At 43.8% G+C, this 17,276-nt stretch overlaps 1 protein-coding gene across 2 annotated transcripts in view; it reads left to right on the forward strand.

Annotated features, from left to right (window-relative positions):
- LOC147707089 (b(0,+)-type amino acid transporter 1-like) overlaps positions 1 to 17,276 on the forward strand; it is a 478,142-nt gene that overhangs the window by 396,653 nt on the left and 64,213 nt on the right. For both annotated transcript variants that reach the window (XM_086926281.1, XM_086926280.1), the window contains exon 4: positions 15,146 to 15,270. In XM_086926281.1, coding sequence (XP_086782407.1) covers positions 15,146 to 15,270 — 125 coding nt within the window. The remainder of the gene's footprint in view (positions 1 to 15,145; positions 15,271 to 17,276) is intronic.

Here is a 17,276-nt window from a genome sequence, read left to right on the forward strand (position 1 = left end):
TTGCATTGTATTCCGCATGGATGTATTCGGGGGGATCACATGTATCTCGAAGATGGGGTCCATTTGTCCCGGGAGGGGAATGTCTTACTCATAGGAGACTTCATAGCATGGTTAAGGGGTTTGTAAAAGCATGACCTTTAGTAGGAGTGTGGGGGGGTCGGATAGCCGGTCAACTATCCGGCCTGTGGCGGTAAGGTCATGATCGGTGAGCAGTAATTTCAAGGTCCCTAGGGGGGGGCGCCACCCATTATGGATGGGAGCGCCCGGGGGGAGGCGGCCATTGGCCCCTCACACGGGGAGGCGGCACCCACTAAGTATGGGGTCGCCTAAGGGAAGGCGGTCATAGGCCCCTCCCAGGGGAGGAGGTGGCTAGATGCCCCTCCTACGAATTTCCCGGGGCCAGGATATCCGCGACGGCGGATGTGATAAACAGTGTGGGGTGGGAGGGGGGTCCACGCTACCTTCTAGACACCTCACACGAGTCCTCGGACGACCATTAAGATGGCGTCGAGTTAAATAAGGGGCCCCCGCTAAGACGAGGGAAATTGGAAGTTGGCACAGAGGTACAGTCCTCCGTGCGCCCGCCCCTCACACCGTGAGGGGGGAGTTCTGGTAGTAGGGATCTGACACCGGTTACGACCTTGCCGTTGGCCTGTAATGTTAGGATGTACAATTTTTATTTAGAAAGTATGCATTTGCAGGATGCTTAGACTCGGCTAGGAGAACCTTTGTATTAGAGATTTGTTAAGGTTAGCCAATAAACGTGTCTGCATCATAATGTCATAAATGGAAAATTGTACATGATATGAAACTGTTATTTTAATGTTTTAATTTTGTTTCATATTTTAATAAATACGGCCGGGAGGGTAACTCCCTCCCGCCTTCCAAAAGTTCAGAACTGCGTCCGTCTTCCCATCCTTGGGGATTGTGTTGGGAGGGGGTGACAGGCATCCCGGCCATATCGGGCTTGCCAAGTTTGGTGGAAATCCATTCAGCCGTTCGGGCTAAAAGGGAGTTTGACCGCCCTATGGAAATTAACATGGAGAAAACACGTTTTGGGACCCCCCTTTTATCTCGGCCCCCGCTTGACGAATCCCCCCCCACATTTTCAGGGAAGGAGCAGAGCGGGCCACCTACTTTGAGAAATTCGCGAAGATTCGTCCACCGGCGCCAAAGTTATTCCCAATAGAATGTTGCAGATTTCCTATGGAAAGTAGATCTTAACTATAACTACCTACTGGCGACCGCCAGTAGGTACAGTAGGTTATATATATATATATATACATATATATATATATATATATACATATATATATATATATATATCGCATAGATCGCCTTGAACTCCTTAACCCTCAAAGACCTAGGATCATCACCACCCCAGGAGAGGCAGAAGAACCAAACACTATACGCTTAATAACAGGATATAGTCGTAAAGCACGACAAATATCCCAATTGATTAAACGTGAATGGCTCATCATTCTTACCGACAACGTCCTCAAAAATATCATGCCTCGAACCCCCACTACAACTTTTAGACAAGCGTATGCGATGCGCAACGAGTTAGTCAGCAACAACCCTGAGACACCAGCAGATAATTGGTTATCCCCCTGTATGGGGTTTTTCCGTTGTATTAGTTGTCGAGCGTGTAAGTTCGGAATTAATACTAGATCCTGTCCCACGCCATTCCACACCAAGCCAATAATGCTTAAGGCTCACTACACATGCCGCACTGAGCTGGCAGTATACGTGCTAACGTGCAGCTGTGAATTAGTATATGTTGGAAGTACAAAGTCGGCGGTATACCTCCGCATACTCCAACATTTGAGGGCTATAGTTAATGCTGACCCTACATACCCGGTTGCCCGTCATTTTCAACAAGTACACAATCAAAATCTAAACCACCTTAAGTACTTTGTTATTGATGCTATCGTACCTAACAAAAAGGGAGGTGATAATGAAAAACGCCTCCGACAGCTCGAGTCTAAATACATAGTGTTGCTTAACAGTAAACATCCTGGGGGATTGAACACTGGGGAGGACTTGCGCAACTTTTTATAAAAATTTCCTACTGCAAAAAAAACTTTCAAAATGAAATACACAGTAATACTAGGAAATAGCAAATATAGTGCATTGGGCCTACATGCTATATAGCCAATCATGAAGCAGTTTCTATCTGTCCTTGACATACACCTATTCCATAATTTTGACGATTTTACTATCATGGTTACATATATGAAAATCCAATCTGAAAATGTACATGATATGGGCAGTTCAAATTTTGAATAATTAATTGAAAACAAATTTACTCATATACAGATCCTTTGGTCTGTTATATGACAATTTTTATTTAATCACATATCATCACGTATCAGCACTATTTTTTAAGGCTCTCACGGTATTTATGTGAGTAGTCCTTTTTTAGCCTTCACTCACCTTTGGAGAATATCTTTTATATAGGGGTCATAATCAATTCCATCCATCCACGCGTTTCTTTTTTGATAATATAGCCCCGGGGAGGTGGCGGTCCCTGAAGCTGCAGGGGGCCTTGTCCCCCCCCACATTGAATAGAAAAGCCCTGGGCAGGTGGCAGTCCCCGGCATGCATTTTAATCATTGCCCCTGGGACCTGTTCCACACGGGGTCCTAATTAAACAAAGAGCAGGAGCCCGCAGTTTAAAAAAACTAATTCTGCCAGATTTGCGGATCAAACGTGAATCCCGCTGAAAATTAAAAACAAAATGCTTTCTTTGGTCCTGTGTGACCCCCTGAGCAGGCCTAGGGGATGAGGGTGTTTCTACTCTGCCCCCTTTTCTTAATTAAAAAAAAAAATCCATGTTTCCTTGTGACTCGGTTCAACCGAGGCTCACGATGACTGTCAACACTTACTGGTTTGAAGTGTTGGCAGCCAATCAGATCTCAGGTAGGAGATCGGGAGGGTTCGTGGATCCTCCGCATCCCTATTTGTAGATCTGAGAAATGTTTACATTTCTCAGCAACTACTGAACGATTCACACCATTTAACAAAAAGACTGCACTCTGGACCAAGAGCTACCTTTCTGCCAAATCTGGTGTAATTATGTTTAGGAGTTCGGTATGTAGCTGTGTCAACAGTTTCCTATGGAAAGTAACATGGAGAAAAAGCGTTTTGGGACCCCTCCTTTTTCTTGATCCATGCTTAATGGATCACCCCAAGAATTTTAAGACAGCAGACCGCCAGTAGGTAGCTATAGTTAGGACCTTGTTTTTATTCAAAAGGCATTTTTTCTTTTGCCAATATCTCTGGCACCGTTTGACGAATCTTCGCAAAATATATATACAAAAGGATCAGTGCCTCTACACTACTCTTGTAGCACACGTTGACTGTGGCAGTCAAGTCTCGCAGATGTTTGATACACCGGGGGACATGGCATGGTTACCCACTGTCTTTCAGATTGTGTCTGTTAGCCCTGTAAGCCTTGGCAGCCACTATTTGTCACTCACCTCTCACACAAGGCATCAGCATGCCGGTATGCAATTGCAAAATTCTCCTGAACTTTGAGCGATCTGGGATCTTCAATCCCCCATCTCATCTCACTTCCTTGGTTGATACTTTTTCTTTTTTCTCTTGGTTCTCACGGTTACACTTGGAAATCCTCAGGCTTGAAATATCTAAGAGTCCTACTTAATAGAGGCTTTGAGGGCATGGTTCTTGACCCTGATAACTAAGATAGACTAGACTTTCCATGATGGTCCACCTTACAGATCTCCTTCTGGGGTTGAATTAAGATGACCAAAATGGTTATGGGTCCGCGATTCAATTATGTTTTTGGCATATTAACTCTTTGCAGTCCCCACACACCTTCTTCTCGATATCAATAAACACATCAAACCGGTCATATAGGGAGGCTGAAAAACCCGACTTAAGCCTGCAGAGCTACCTGGGTAAACTACAGCGGGTGACCTCCGACTCCCCGATATGCGCCTGGCCCAGCTGTCCTACCTTCTGATGCTGCCTATCACCAACCTCAGTGGGGAACGTTCACTGACTCAAACTCCTGCAGGCATGGGTCTTCTTTTACAACACTGCGCTCCCCCATTCTTCTCAATGCCCCACCATGCTATGGCAATCTTGACGAACCTAGAAGGATGCCCAACGAGGGTTGGGGATTGACAGTATGGTCCATAAAGGAGCACCACTTTGGTTGAATGAGGGCAAAGGAATAGACCTTAGGCCGGTCAACTGGTCGACATGGGTGACTAGGGGAAATGTGACAATCGGGCATCTCCTCAGTGGGGATACCTTCCATACTTCAAACTGATTTATCCTAACCCCGATCCCAGCATTGAAGGTATTGGCAACTGAGATATTGTTTACAAGCTAGACTAGAGTGGGATCCCCTTCACCTCCCAGTTTCCCCCATTTTTACCATTTTGGTGTACCTTAAGACATGGGGACTGTCCAGGGGTAATGTATCAAACCTACATTGGGTCCTTATTGGCAATATTTACTCCAACATTATGATACAGTCCACTAAAATCTACGGGCAGGAGCGATTTAGCATTGTCATCTTGAATGATTACTGGAAGGAAATTATGGACTTCCATGTTCGTTCACTCCAAGAAGCAAGCCTAAATTGCTCTTACTTCAAAGTGTTACATAATTTGTACTGGTCCCCTTAAAAATTGTTTAGGGCCCAACTGATCCCAAACAGCAAGTGCTAGAGATGTCAGACCAATGACTATGATCTTTATCATATACTATGGTCTTGTCATCTTTTGACACACTCCTGGTATTCTATATGGAGAATGCTACATAACACTAGTTCTATACCCTTTACAGACTCTGCCAAATATTCCATTTTACACAACTTCAAGTATGTGGATAATGCCACCTCCCATTGGCATAGATGGGTATCAACAGCTCTGATGGTGACGAAGATGTGCATTCTGCAACACCAGCTCTCTATATATACTCACACACAAAGAATGGTTCATGGAACTATATTGCTTGGCCACTTACAATAGATGTGTTAGACCTGACATTATTGGCATGGTTTTCCCCTTTATTTTTGCCTTTTTCTCCTGTTTTTTTGCTGTGTGTTGGACTTCGTTTTGCTGGTGTAGATGCTTTGGGCACTTTGCCACTTCTGTTCAGTGCCAAGGAGCAAGTGTTCCCTTTGTCAATTATTGTTGTGGATTGATGTTTCCATTATTGGGTTATTAGGTTTACTGTTAAGTCTCTAATACAGTGCACTGTGTGTTCCCAGGGCTTGTAAAACAAATACTGATTGTGCTACCTACACGAGCAGCTTTGCAACAAGGTCTCAGGCCTGCCGTTGCGGTGCCTGTGTGCAGTCCAGTACAGCCAAGTCGACCTGGCAAGTTCACCCACTTGCCAGGCCCTAACCTTCCTTTTTCTTAAATGTTAGTCACCCCTAAGGTAGGCCCAAGGTACCCATGTGGGCAGGGTGCAGTGTATGTGAAAGGTAGGACATGCCATGATGTATGTGGCATGTCCTGATGGTGAAATACTGCCAATTATGTGTTTTCACTATTGTAAGGCTATCTGTCCTCATAGGTTAGAATGAGGAGTTTGCTCATAACATCTTATAAGTATTACTGCTCTTGGGAACAAGATAGGAAAATAAAGTTTGATATGCCTGAAATCAGAATGTTAAGATGCATCTTTTAGTGGGGGTGATTTTTACATTCTGGGTTTGAAAATACCACTTTTAAAAAGTAGGTATTTTCTTGCCTAACCATTCAGTATGCCTCTGCTACATTGTGTATTGACTGTCTGGCTTTAGTGACAGGAGTGAGGGATGTGCATTCTCTTCAGACTGCCGCTTGGGGGGTTGAGGTGTGTCCTGCCTTTCCAGGGTGAGTCAGGGCTGGGCTGAATAGACCTGGGCTGCATTCAGAGTAGGGTAGGAGAGTTCTTTCACACCTAAATGTGCCTGGTCTGTAAAGGACAATGCTGTCTCCACATTCTGCCAGGAAGCTGCACCAGAGAGGACAAAACTGTTTTTGGCTTGGCAAAGAGCTTCTCTGCCACAGAGAACAAAGGATTTTGGATTATATAAAGAGGGGCCCATACCCAGACTTTTAGATCACTTCTGGGAATCAAGAAGAACCTTTGCCAAGGGGGAGCTGATGAAACTGAGGAGGAGTACTGCCCCTTTGCTGTTTGCTGTCTGGGGTTGGCCTGCAGTGGCTACTTTCTGCCAAGGAAAGGGAAAAGGACTTTGCTGTGTCCCCTGCTTGAGGAAGATCTCCAAGGGCTAGAAGAAGAGCTTACCTCCTGTTCTGAAGTCCCAGGGACACAAAGACTTGACCCCCAGCTCCCCTGAACTTCCTTGCTGGGAGTTCTGCCCACCAAGAGGTGTCTGTAGCTGTTCTGGGCCTCTGGAGGTTGTTCTGGCTGTGGAAGCTGGAAAAGCTACGCAATGATAAGTGCAGCGCATCTGTATCTGTTTCCAACACATCGCCGAAGAAACCAATGCAGCACCTGTCCACAGATCGAGAAATCGCAGCACACCGGGTGCACAGATCTCCGAAATCCGAGATCACCTCACCGATTCTGACGCAAGGCCTGCTGTGCGACTGCAAGAACCCACGCATCGTCCCGGATTGTCATGCATCGCATCGAGGCACCAGGTCTGTTGCATTGTTGGGAGACGCAGTAAGAAAGTAACGTATCACCTCCCCACGCAGTAAGAAACCGATGCATCACCTCCTCTCCGGTAAGGAACCGATGTATCACCTCCCCTGCGCAGTAGTAAGGAACCAACGCATCACCTACCCCAAAGCAGGAAACCCACGCATCACCTTCCCTATGTGTAAGAAACCGATGTATTACCTTCCCTGCAAAACGTTTGTGTGTGTGTGTGTGCAACGCATCCAATGTACTTTGTGTGAAAAGTGTTGCATCTGCAATTTGCTTTGAACAGAACTATTTCTACCTTTTGAAAGTCCTACTTTTATCATAAAATTGTGGATTTTCATTGTTTTAGTCTTGTTTGGTTTAGATAAAGATTACTTCTTTTTCTAAACTGGTGTGGTGTCCATTTGTAGTGTTTTCACTGTATTGCTGTATGTGTTTACAAATGCTTTACACAGTACCTCTTAGATAAGCCTGCCTGCTCGTGCCAAGCTACAATGGGGGTGAGCAGGGCTTATTTTAGAAGTGTATCCCCCTTACCCTGACTAGGAAGAAGGGTCCCTACTTGGACATCGGTGCAAGCCATTGCCAACTAGAGACCCCCATTTTTAACAAGATGCATATAGAAACTCCAAGATCAACTGCCCCAATTTGATGCTACCAAGGTCATTTTGTATGACTTCATGATCCTTAATGCAGTGATATGATATGTGACTACGCCCATTTTTCTTTCTTAACCGTTGCCCCTTCCCTCATCCATTGACATCTGTTATTGCTCTACAATGATTGACTTACATGTTTATTACACACTGTATGCCGTTGAGTTGCACAGTGTACTTGATAATCATTAGTGACGTATGGGTCCTACCCGGACTGACCCTGAGGCTGTTTCTCATTTGCTTATTAGACACGTATGTAGACGACGATGTCCACATCCATGTCTTTTACATGCCTTGATATCTTACTTATATTACAGGCGTTTGTCAATAGGTTTACGCTCATTCTTTGTCCAATTGCTCTAAAATGTTATGGTGTTCCATATGTTTAAACTCAGAATGTGTACATGATCCAACTTTGTTTTGTTCTTGATGAACCTTTACCTTTTCTTTTCATTTGCTTGTGTGTCCGTTATACTGCCATCTGTTACTGATTGCGATTATTTTGAAATACCAATAAAGAAATGTCTCAACAACAAAAAAAAGTGCATGGCCATTTTAGGTCATCCTCTGGATTAAAGGGATTTTCTCTCATGAGCATAAACAAATGATACAATGCGGTCTTAGCCTTCCAGGTAATATGAGTCATAAGACTGTTATCTGGTCCAATGGAAGCCCAGGAATTTGGTGCTGTCAATAAAGTTGGGGTGTGAAGTGATCTGGAATGATCTTATTGAGCAATTGTTTGACCTTGTGTTGTCTTTTGAAATTTGCATTGAGAACAGGTTTGATCTCGATTAAATTTGAGATAGGATATCCAAGGTTGATGGTAGGGAGGCAATTCTTCAGTTGGATGGTTATATCCTTATTAGTCTGTAAATGTTCAAGAGAATCAATCTAGAAGTTTAAAACATTGGCAAGAGGATGGAGCCCTAATGGCAGGTGCATGTTATAGACTGCACTAGTGGGAGGTATCTAACCAGAGTTAGAAGTGAGGACAATTTAATTGCTGACATATGGTGTAGTGACCATAATAGTTATTCTGATACTTGGGACCAGGGTTTGGGTCTCAGCTTGGATCTTTAACACTTCAGCTAAACCCATCTGTGAATTACAAAGGACACAAAATGATACTGGATACCTAATCTTCAAGCTGTAACAACTATATAACATCACTCTCAAGCTGATTGCTTTGACATTGCCATTAATAAGGGAAAGAGCACTTCTCAAAATTATGTACATCACCTACAAGCCTCCACATGGAAGATCTCTGGCTAATCTCTTTGTGCACTTCAAGAAACGTCACCCAAACAGAGTTATGGTCAGTCTGAACAGCAGAAACTACTAGCCAGTCGCCAGTTATAAGATGTTCCTATCAGACTCCAGTATCCACTCTCTGAAATTCTTATCTCCACTTCAGACACACCAAAGGATTCTATAGACTCCAGATAGGTCTAATGCCCACTAGATTTGGCAGCTCATAAAGCTAAACACACGTTGAGGGCTGACAACATAACTGAATCTCATTCATCTGTAAACTAAGGTACTGGGTGAAAGCTAACCTCTGATGAACCCTCTCTCCTGTGTCTCATTTTTTATGAAGTGATTTTGAGAAGCATGAAAAGCGATGTGAACAATTAAAATACATGCAATTATTAACTGTCCTATTTTCACCAAGCACGGTTTGTTTATATCTCTTCATTCTTCATTCCTCTATTCATATCTTGGTCCTTCTCTCTAAGCATCTAATTAATTCTCCTAAGAGACCATTCTATGTTTGGATTGAGATGCCTAATGGATTCTTTATGGGATTGGTTTGAAAGTGGCAGATTTCACATGAACAAGCTGGATGCGCTGAACAGTGGATGAGATTTCTTGTTCCTGTGTAGGTTGGAAGAACCAGTGGAATTTCAGGGGACATAAGTGGGTCTGACTCTCCCAAACAAGGGGAACAGTGGAAAGGGATTGGCAGCCGGCATTACATTGTGTAAAATCTTGGGAAGAGGAGTTGTAGTGCCCAGAGTTTCCACTTGTGCAGTTAGGTTTGTGGGGGACAGTAGGAGTATGGTAGTCCTTTTTTTATATTTGTATGAAGAATTTGTTCAATAAGATCATGGTCTTTCGCATTCTGTTAAATTGACAACTTGAAGTCACATGGTATTGCATAAATGTGCCAGTAGGAAATGCGCCCATTCTGCCAGGTGGCCTTTGATTTTTTTGTCTTTTGCTGGACGCTACATTTTTGATGGCTGTAGAACTCTGCGCACTTTAAACTTACTAACCAGGGATAAAGTGCCTGTGCTCCCCCTTTCAACATGGTGAGATTAGCATACCCATAATTGGCATATTGAATTTAGGTATACATTTCTAGTGTATGATACAAAGTATACCCAGAGCCTGTAAGTTAAATGTCACAAGGGGTGTTGTGTGTCGATTTAGATACTGTATATAGGTTTCCCGATGTATGCCCTTATACGGCCACAATTTGCATTGCCCATATTTAGGCAAAGAAATCCTAACCTTATTTAGGCATTATCCATGCTAACCAAATACAGGCATGGCCACCTATATCCGTCCATCAACTTCACAACGAGCTCTTGGAAAACCAGACTCTTAAGCCTTTAGGAATTCCCCTTGCTTGGATTAATGATTTCTCCAAGTACTCATTTATTATGCATGAACTTCTATTCCTTATGGGTACATTCATGACGTTCTTCTGCCCGACTTTTATGTCAATACTGCCATTCCTAAACACCTTTGAGGTATAAATATACCTTCACTTGCCATGGCAAACCACGGTTCGGCTGTCTACTTGCACGACGCAGCTCGCCACGGCAAGTTCGGAAGGAAGTCAAGTCCCCGCTTGACGCACTGACCAGACACTGTCATCCTCCTTACGGAGAATCCAGCTCCAGTGTTTCTGACTCCCCCTGCGGGGTGTTAGAGAGACCCGGAAAGCGATTCCAATCTCTCTCATTCTAAGGTACGGAGCAGACTAGAACCTAGAGGGACTCTTGACAACTCTGGCAAAACTAAAACTATACAAAAAAACAAACCGTAAGAAAGGGTCAAAGGGGAACCTTTTAAAGACCTGCTTGCATCCTATCCCCCAGTTATCTAAGAACAAAACACAAAGAATGCCAAGGGTCTCGAAACACTATCTAAACACTCAGTAAGTAGTGTGAAGAAAAAGGTGTACATATATGTGTGTGTTATGAGAAGAGAAAGTATATAAAGTATATAAATCCATCAGCCCACCCATTGGCGGAATCTCGTCATCTGGGTTGTTTTGTATAGACTGGTACCATCCAGAAAGTCCCACTGTATAGTATTGTGGGTTACTGGTATGGAGTCAACCAGAGAGAGAAAGAGAGATGTCACAGCTGAAGGGTCAAAAGTTGCAGTGCAGTCATCAAGGCTGAAACATGTTGACCACATAGATATCCTTGATAGTAATATTTGCTGTTATACTATCACCACCTTCTGTTTTTAACCTTGCCGTTATTATGACCCCTCTAATAAAATTTCGCTTTTGGCATCACAACAGGCAATTTTAATCACTATTTTCTTATGTTATTACACTCTTTATGCACTGCAACTTTTGACCCTTCAGCTGTGACATCTCTCTTTCTCTCTCTGGTTGACTCCATACCAGTAACCCACAATACTATACAGTGGGACGTTCTGGATGGTACCAGTCTATACAAAACAACCCAGATGACGAGAGTCAGTCAATGGGTGGGCTGATGGGTTTATATACTTTATATACTTTCTCTTCTCATAAATGTAAATGTAAATGTAAATGTAAATGTAAGGTGTTTTGTAGCGCGCTCAATTACTACCGGAGTATCCTGGCGCGAATGACCGCTGGGGAACCCGTCCTGGCTTTCCCTGTGAGATGGTCCCTTGCTGGGTATCTCCAAGGTGAAGCCAGGCATCCCCGGCGTCTGTGGGGGGCCGTTGTAGAGATGAGGCAAGCTTAATGCCCAGAGTTACCGAGTGTGATCACTGCCCAAAGTGGGCACCGAGGCGAGAATTACCAGTCCGCTGACCCTGGTCCACGACCCTGCCGCGTCGGGAATCGAACCCTGGTCCCGGGCCGTTCTCAGCCTCCGGGTCTGCCGCCTCTAACCAGTGAGCCACACCTCTCTACACACACATATATGTACACCTTTTTCTTCACACTACTTACTGAGTGTTTAGATAGTGTTTTGAGACCCTTGGCATTCTTTGTGTTTTGTTCTTAGAAAACTAAAACTATAGCTAGCTATACTTTAGAAACAGCACCTACTTCTTACCTCGTACTACACTTAGGTTAGGTACACTGGGGTAGAACTAACTAGAAGCATCAGATGAGTATTCACATTTTAGCCTGTGTTATTTATGTATGTATTTTTATGAATATATGTCATAGCTACAAACCATGCTATTGCAGAATTATCTAATCTTACTGCTAACGATTGTAGCAGTTCATATCTCTTGCACGAGAAATAAGACTGTTCAATAAACCCTTATTATTGAAACGCCCGTCTATCTATTTCTGTGTAAACTCTGTAGAAACGAAGCATGCATGATTGACTGAGTGAAACTGTTATCTATTGTTTCCACGATTCCGAGACTGTTCCAGTTCTAAGGGAAACAAAGTTGTCATGTTTATGCGGTTGTCAGAAACTAATCCCGTCTTGTTTTTTCGAGAAGTTTCTAGTGACCTCGGAGTTAGCTGCCACACACAATTAATTAAGTTTAATGTACTCGCTAGAGACATACTGACCTCCGTCCTATGTCAAATCTATAGTGTATATTATTCCAATGCGCAGAGCCTATCAGGGATATAGGAACTACACTACAGTGGACTACAGTGCTCATTGTTAACTCCACTACAGTGACATTGTAAACATGACTGCAGGCTTGCTACTTGTGCTGGCTGTGTTTACTTAAACTACAAATTCGCCCTGTTAAAATAACCTATTTTGACAGGCCTAAATCTTCCTCTTAAATAGTAATAAGTCACCCCTAAATAGGTCTTACTGACCATAGGTCAGGGGCAGGGTGCATGGTATTGTAATGTAGAACATATAAAAGTTTAATGATAAACATGTTCTTACGGTAGAAGGCCCCTAAAGCTATTTTCACTGTAGCTGGGTTAGCTGTTCCATAGAAAAGCATTGGGATACAATATTACATTTCATAATGCTATATCCAGCTAGGAAACCGCTATAAAGTTCATTCTTGCTTTCAGAAAGTTACCCTTTCCCTGCCTAAAGTCTTTGCATTTGCATGACCTCCAACCTTCACCTAAAAGCTGAAAAGCCCCCTTGAAGAAGTGTGAATTCAGCACCCAGAGCAGGTGAAATTCCTTGGGTCCAAGGCGGTGTGTCTTTTCCTCCAGCAGGATGACCACCTGTACTGTGCCCAGGAAATCAATTATTTTAAAGAGGCTGACCCTGGCAGCAGCAAATGTTAGCTGACATCACGGAAGGAGCCTCTTTTTGTTTCCCAAGTCAGGCAGGCACCAATCCAAGTGGGAGATGAGCTGCCACCAGAACTGGTTTAGAGTGTTTAGAGTGACCACAGGTGAGGGGTTGCTCATTTCCATTGCCACACCTCTGTGGTGGCACTGGAGCCCTGCTTAAGGGAAGAAAGACTCTTCCATCTTGGTTTTAGGGAAAGAGGGACACAGAGAAACTGTTTGCAGTTGGGCACAAAGGAGCGGCTTCAAAAGTGGGTAGGGTTATTACCTATGGGAACATTTACCCCATTGGTTAGGGAGTGGCCAGGAGTTTCCCATACCCACTGGCTGGTGCCAGGTATGAATGTAGCATCCCTAGTACCCTCCTCAGAACACTTTCAGGACCTGTGGAAGAACAAAAGAGAAGTGGACCTGCTAACTGTGACCTGGGAAGAGCCTAGAAGACTGGACCTGCTCTCCCTCTTTTACCCAGGACAAAGGAACAGAGTCCAAGGGTCATAGTCTCACCTTTTGATAAAGCTACAGGGACACAACAAGATACCTTTTCTGCAACTGCACAGCTGACTAGTCCCAAACTGACCTGCCCTTGATCTTGCTGCCCGAAGAGCTGTACCAAAGGTTGTGTACCCTAAACTGGTGTCACAATGTACTCAACCTAACATATTCTGAAACCTGGGAATTAGCAGCTTTCTGGCTCCAAGAAACCACTGGAAGACCAGGAGCAACCTACCAAGCTGATCCAACAAAGGTGTGTTGTTACTGGGCCAAAGATTCAGGTTGCTCCCTCTCAGAGCTTTTCTGCAGCAGCAAATTTGATTCAGCGAGACCATGCAGAGAAAGTATTTAGCCTTGTGGAGCACTCTTTGGCTACAGCATGCTTCTTTACCCCGCTGGAAGAATCTGAGCTTCAAAAAAGTGACTGAATCTAAGTTTAGAAAGTTTCTCAGTCAAAAGTACCATATGTATCTAGCCTACAAGGGACCTTCCTTGGGCACGAAATTCAAATTTCTCCCACTCTGAGCTTTCCTGCCAAAAGTCAATTGCTTTACCAGGCCCTTGTCTAGAGGTTATCCAACATTGTGGCACCCTTGTCAGCCAACGCCACGTGCCTTGCTCACTGAGGTTTTTTTATTCCAGAGACTGAGTCCAGGTAAAATGTCAGACTGGGTCAGCCCTGGTTTCTGAATCTGATCTGCACTCTATTGTATTCAACCTTAACTTATGATTAGTCACTGATCAATCGCAACTAGATGATCTCGGTTGGTGCTTAACTCTTTTTAGCACATTTTGAACTTTAAAAATTCAGATCTCCAGTATCCCTTATGGGATTTGTGTCGTTTTGGTGTCATTTTATTTATTGAAATGTACTGTTTTGTTTCTTTATTGGTTTGGGATTTTTCTTGTGTTGTGTTTTGATTTTATTGCTGTTTTGGTACTGCATAAAGACTTTGCACATTGCCTCTACCTTAAGCCTCTCTGCTCCATGCCATTGCGACCAGGGTTTGAGCTCAGGTTTATTTAGTGGCTTTAGTGGTTTACCCTAACATGGTTTGTGGTTCATACTCGAGATGGGTACTCATTCCCCTCAACTAATACCCCAATTACTTACAATGTCTATTAGCATTCGTATAATGATGCAAACCTACCTGAGGAGCAATGGAGCACTTTCCTTTCATAGTGAGTATTAGGAGACTAGATTATCAAGTGGGGATTTACACAGTTCAGACATTGCACATAACTCGACCAGAATCGCATGACTTTCAGTCAAGCTTCCCAGCTGGGATTAGAACCCAGGAATCTTGGGGCCAAACTAAGCTAAGCTGCTAAATACCACTGGGAAATATTATGGTATCTTAACAAAGATTTGTATAGCGTTACATTACAACGAATATAGCCTTGAAGCACTATCAGGTGCTTTTTTCCTCTCATTTGTATTGATTTTGACTACACCCAGAGTAGCTCACAAGTCGCCCCACATCATTTGTGATACCACCAGCTAGCCAGTACATTCATTTTACCCAAAACACTTTGTATGATGGCACTCGTAGGGCACTTTTAATAACGGAATAAGCCAAATACAAGCCCCTTGAAGTGTTCTTTACTAAAAGTCTATGGCAACCTGAAAATGTGTTTCCACACAGGACATGAGGTCACTTAGAAACTATGTCATGTGTCCCTTTGGTGATCACTGTCAATTATCTGCATGCCAACTGTAAACGGTTTTTTTCGTTGACAACCTTATTTGCTTGATTGCTCTACCAAAGCAGACAGATGGCAAAAAGAAAAGGAAATATTACCAATATTTTTATTTCATATTTTTAGAATGTATCATGCATTGCAATGTTTTTATTAATGTATCTACTTTTTTTTAATTGAGCCTGCAATTCTGTCGATGATCCATGTGCGACGCCTGACTCCATCCCCTGCTCTGATATTCACCGCCATTTCATCTATAATTTTAATAATACAGGGCAACTTCAGCAGCATAATCAATTACAGCAGGTATGTCCAGATCTTCTGTCTACCCAAATGTAGAAAGACATAGTACTACTTGTCTGAGTTGCAGAAATATGGTGGCTTATATAATTTGTTAAAAGCTCAATGAATCAGGAGTGGGGAGATCTGTTACATTGTGATTCCAAATATTTCCGAATGCAGGCCATGGAGCAAATATCTTCTTGGTGATTATATTTTGCAAAAATTGTCCTGCCACGTAACTGTGACATTGTTTATCACCTGGCAATGGTATTTGATATTAGCCACCCTTAGACCCTCATTATTTTTAAGCGTGGCTTACCTGCTCACTCTCTGCAAGCCCTGCTGTAACCAATGTAAAATGTACAAATGTTAAATAAAATATGCACAGAGTGAGCTATGACTCGGCCCAAAGGAGTAATCTTTCTTTCACCTCATTCTATGGGCTGTTTGATATATCCTTCTTTCTCCTAAGCCGAATTTGCAACGTAAAGCCTGAGATACTATTTTAAATGTCAAAAAGACTAAATCACCACACATAATTTTTTAACCCATACACACAGTCTATCCAGAAATCAATTATTTTTTGTTTTGCAAAATCCCGCAGAAGGGTGTTTTAGTCGACTCAAAATAAAAGCAAGAACTACTGACTTTGCCCGAACTTGTCAACGCCCATCAGCTAGATCGCACTGAGCTATAAAATGGGAGAAAGATCTCGGGGAAAGGCTGAATATGGGGGTGTTAATTCCTTTGGCTCAGGGCTCACAGAGTCACTTTTAAAGTGACACTTTTCCTTATTCACAGAATGCTCAGATGTCTCTCAATTCGAACTTAATGGGATTCACAAAAGTCCCATGAAGCACTAACATAAATCTGTTAGTACACATACAGCACTACATTTGCTCAAGCAAACGGTGCATTAGGCAAATAATCATCATGCATAACGCAAATGCTTATTTGGACTTGCAAAGGCTTTCGCCTTTTTATGCAGAGGGTTTTATTTTCCCTATGGAAAGATTTCTTCACCTACACTACCGTTAGAAAGAAAAAGATTCTTCCAGACCCCTTCCCATCCTGAAAGCACACTTGGGGCCTCATTACGAACTGGGCAGTCCGACCGCCGTAGGACCATGTCCGCCCCCACTAGCAGCCCACGGTGCTGGCAGTCCAAAGACCGCCGTATTAGGAGTTGACCACAGGGCGGGGGATCTTGCAGCAATGGTGAGTACTATTGCTAAACATATAGATACCTGTGAGTTCATTTCTACTGCTTATGTGTTGGATCCACACATATACATGATATATGTGGGACAATACCATATACCCATTAGCGGGGTTCGGCCCATATGTGGACCGTCCTTTCAATGGGTATATGGTCTGAAAAGGACTCCCCTGTAGATCCCCACACACAGGGTCGTAATCCTTGGGGTGAAGATCCTGCTGTAAAGGGGGGACTTGGAGAAAGGGATCTGTGCTGGAATGTGCCTGGAAGAAGAAGAAACCAGTGAGTACAAATCCTTCATCCCCGCCACCTTGAGAGGAGAAGTGTGGCTCACCGGTTAGAGGCGGCAGACCCAGAAGCAGAGGACGGCCCGGGACCAGGGTTCAATTCCCGACGCGGCAGGGTAAGGAACCAATGTCAGCGGGCTCGATAAATCTCGCCTCGGTGCCTCTCTAACCATGGGTCCCACGCTGCAACTCTGGGCAATAGCTTGCCTAATCTCCACAACGGCCCCCTCTCTGCCGGGGATGCCTGGCTTCACCTTGGGGATGCCCAATAGGGACCATCTCACAGGGAAAGCCAGGACTGGTTCCCCAGCGGTACACAGGGCCAAGAAACCCCAGGGTGAACGTGCGCTCTACAAATTCATACTAACATAACATAACATAACATAACACCTTAAAGCTGGCAGTCGGGACCGCTGTGGTCTGCTCGTGGAACAGGCAACTTGTAATACGCATGGTGGTGCAGCTCCCCTGTACTGCCCTTTTCGTCTGTCTTTCCCCAGTAGCGATCCCAGGGTTCGCCAGTC

Source organism: Lissotriton vulgaris, chromosome 6 (assembly GCF_964263255.1).
Source record: "Lissotriton vulgaris chromosome 6, aLisVul1.2, whole genome shotgun sequence".
In the NCBI taxonomy this organism is placed as follows: domain Eukaryota; kingdom Metazoa; phylum Chordata; class Amphibia; order Caudata; family Salamandridae; genus Lissotriton; species Lissotriton vulgaris.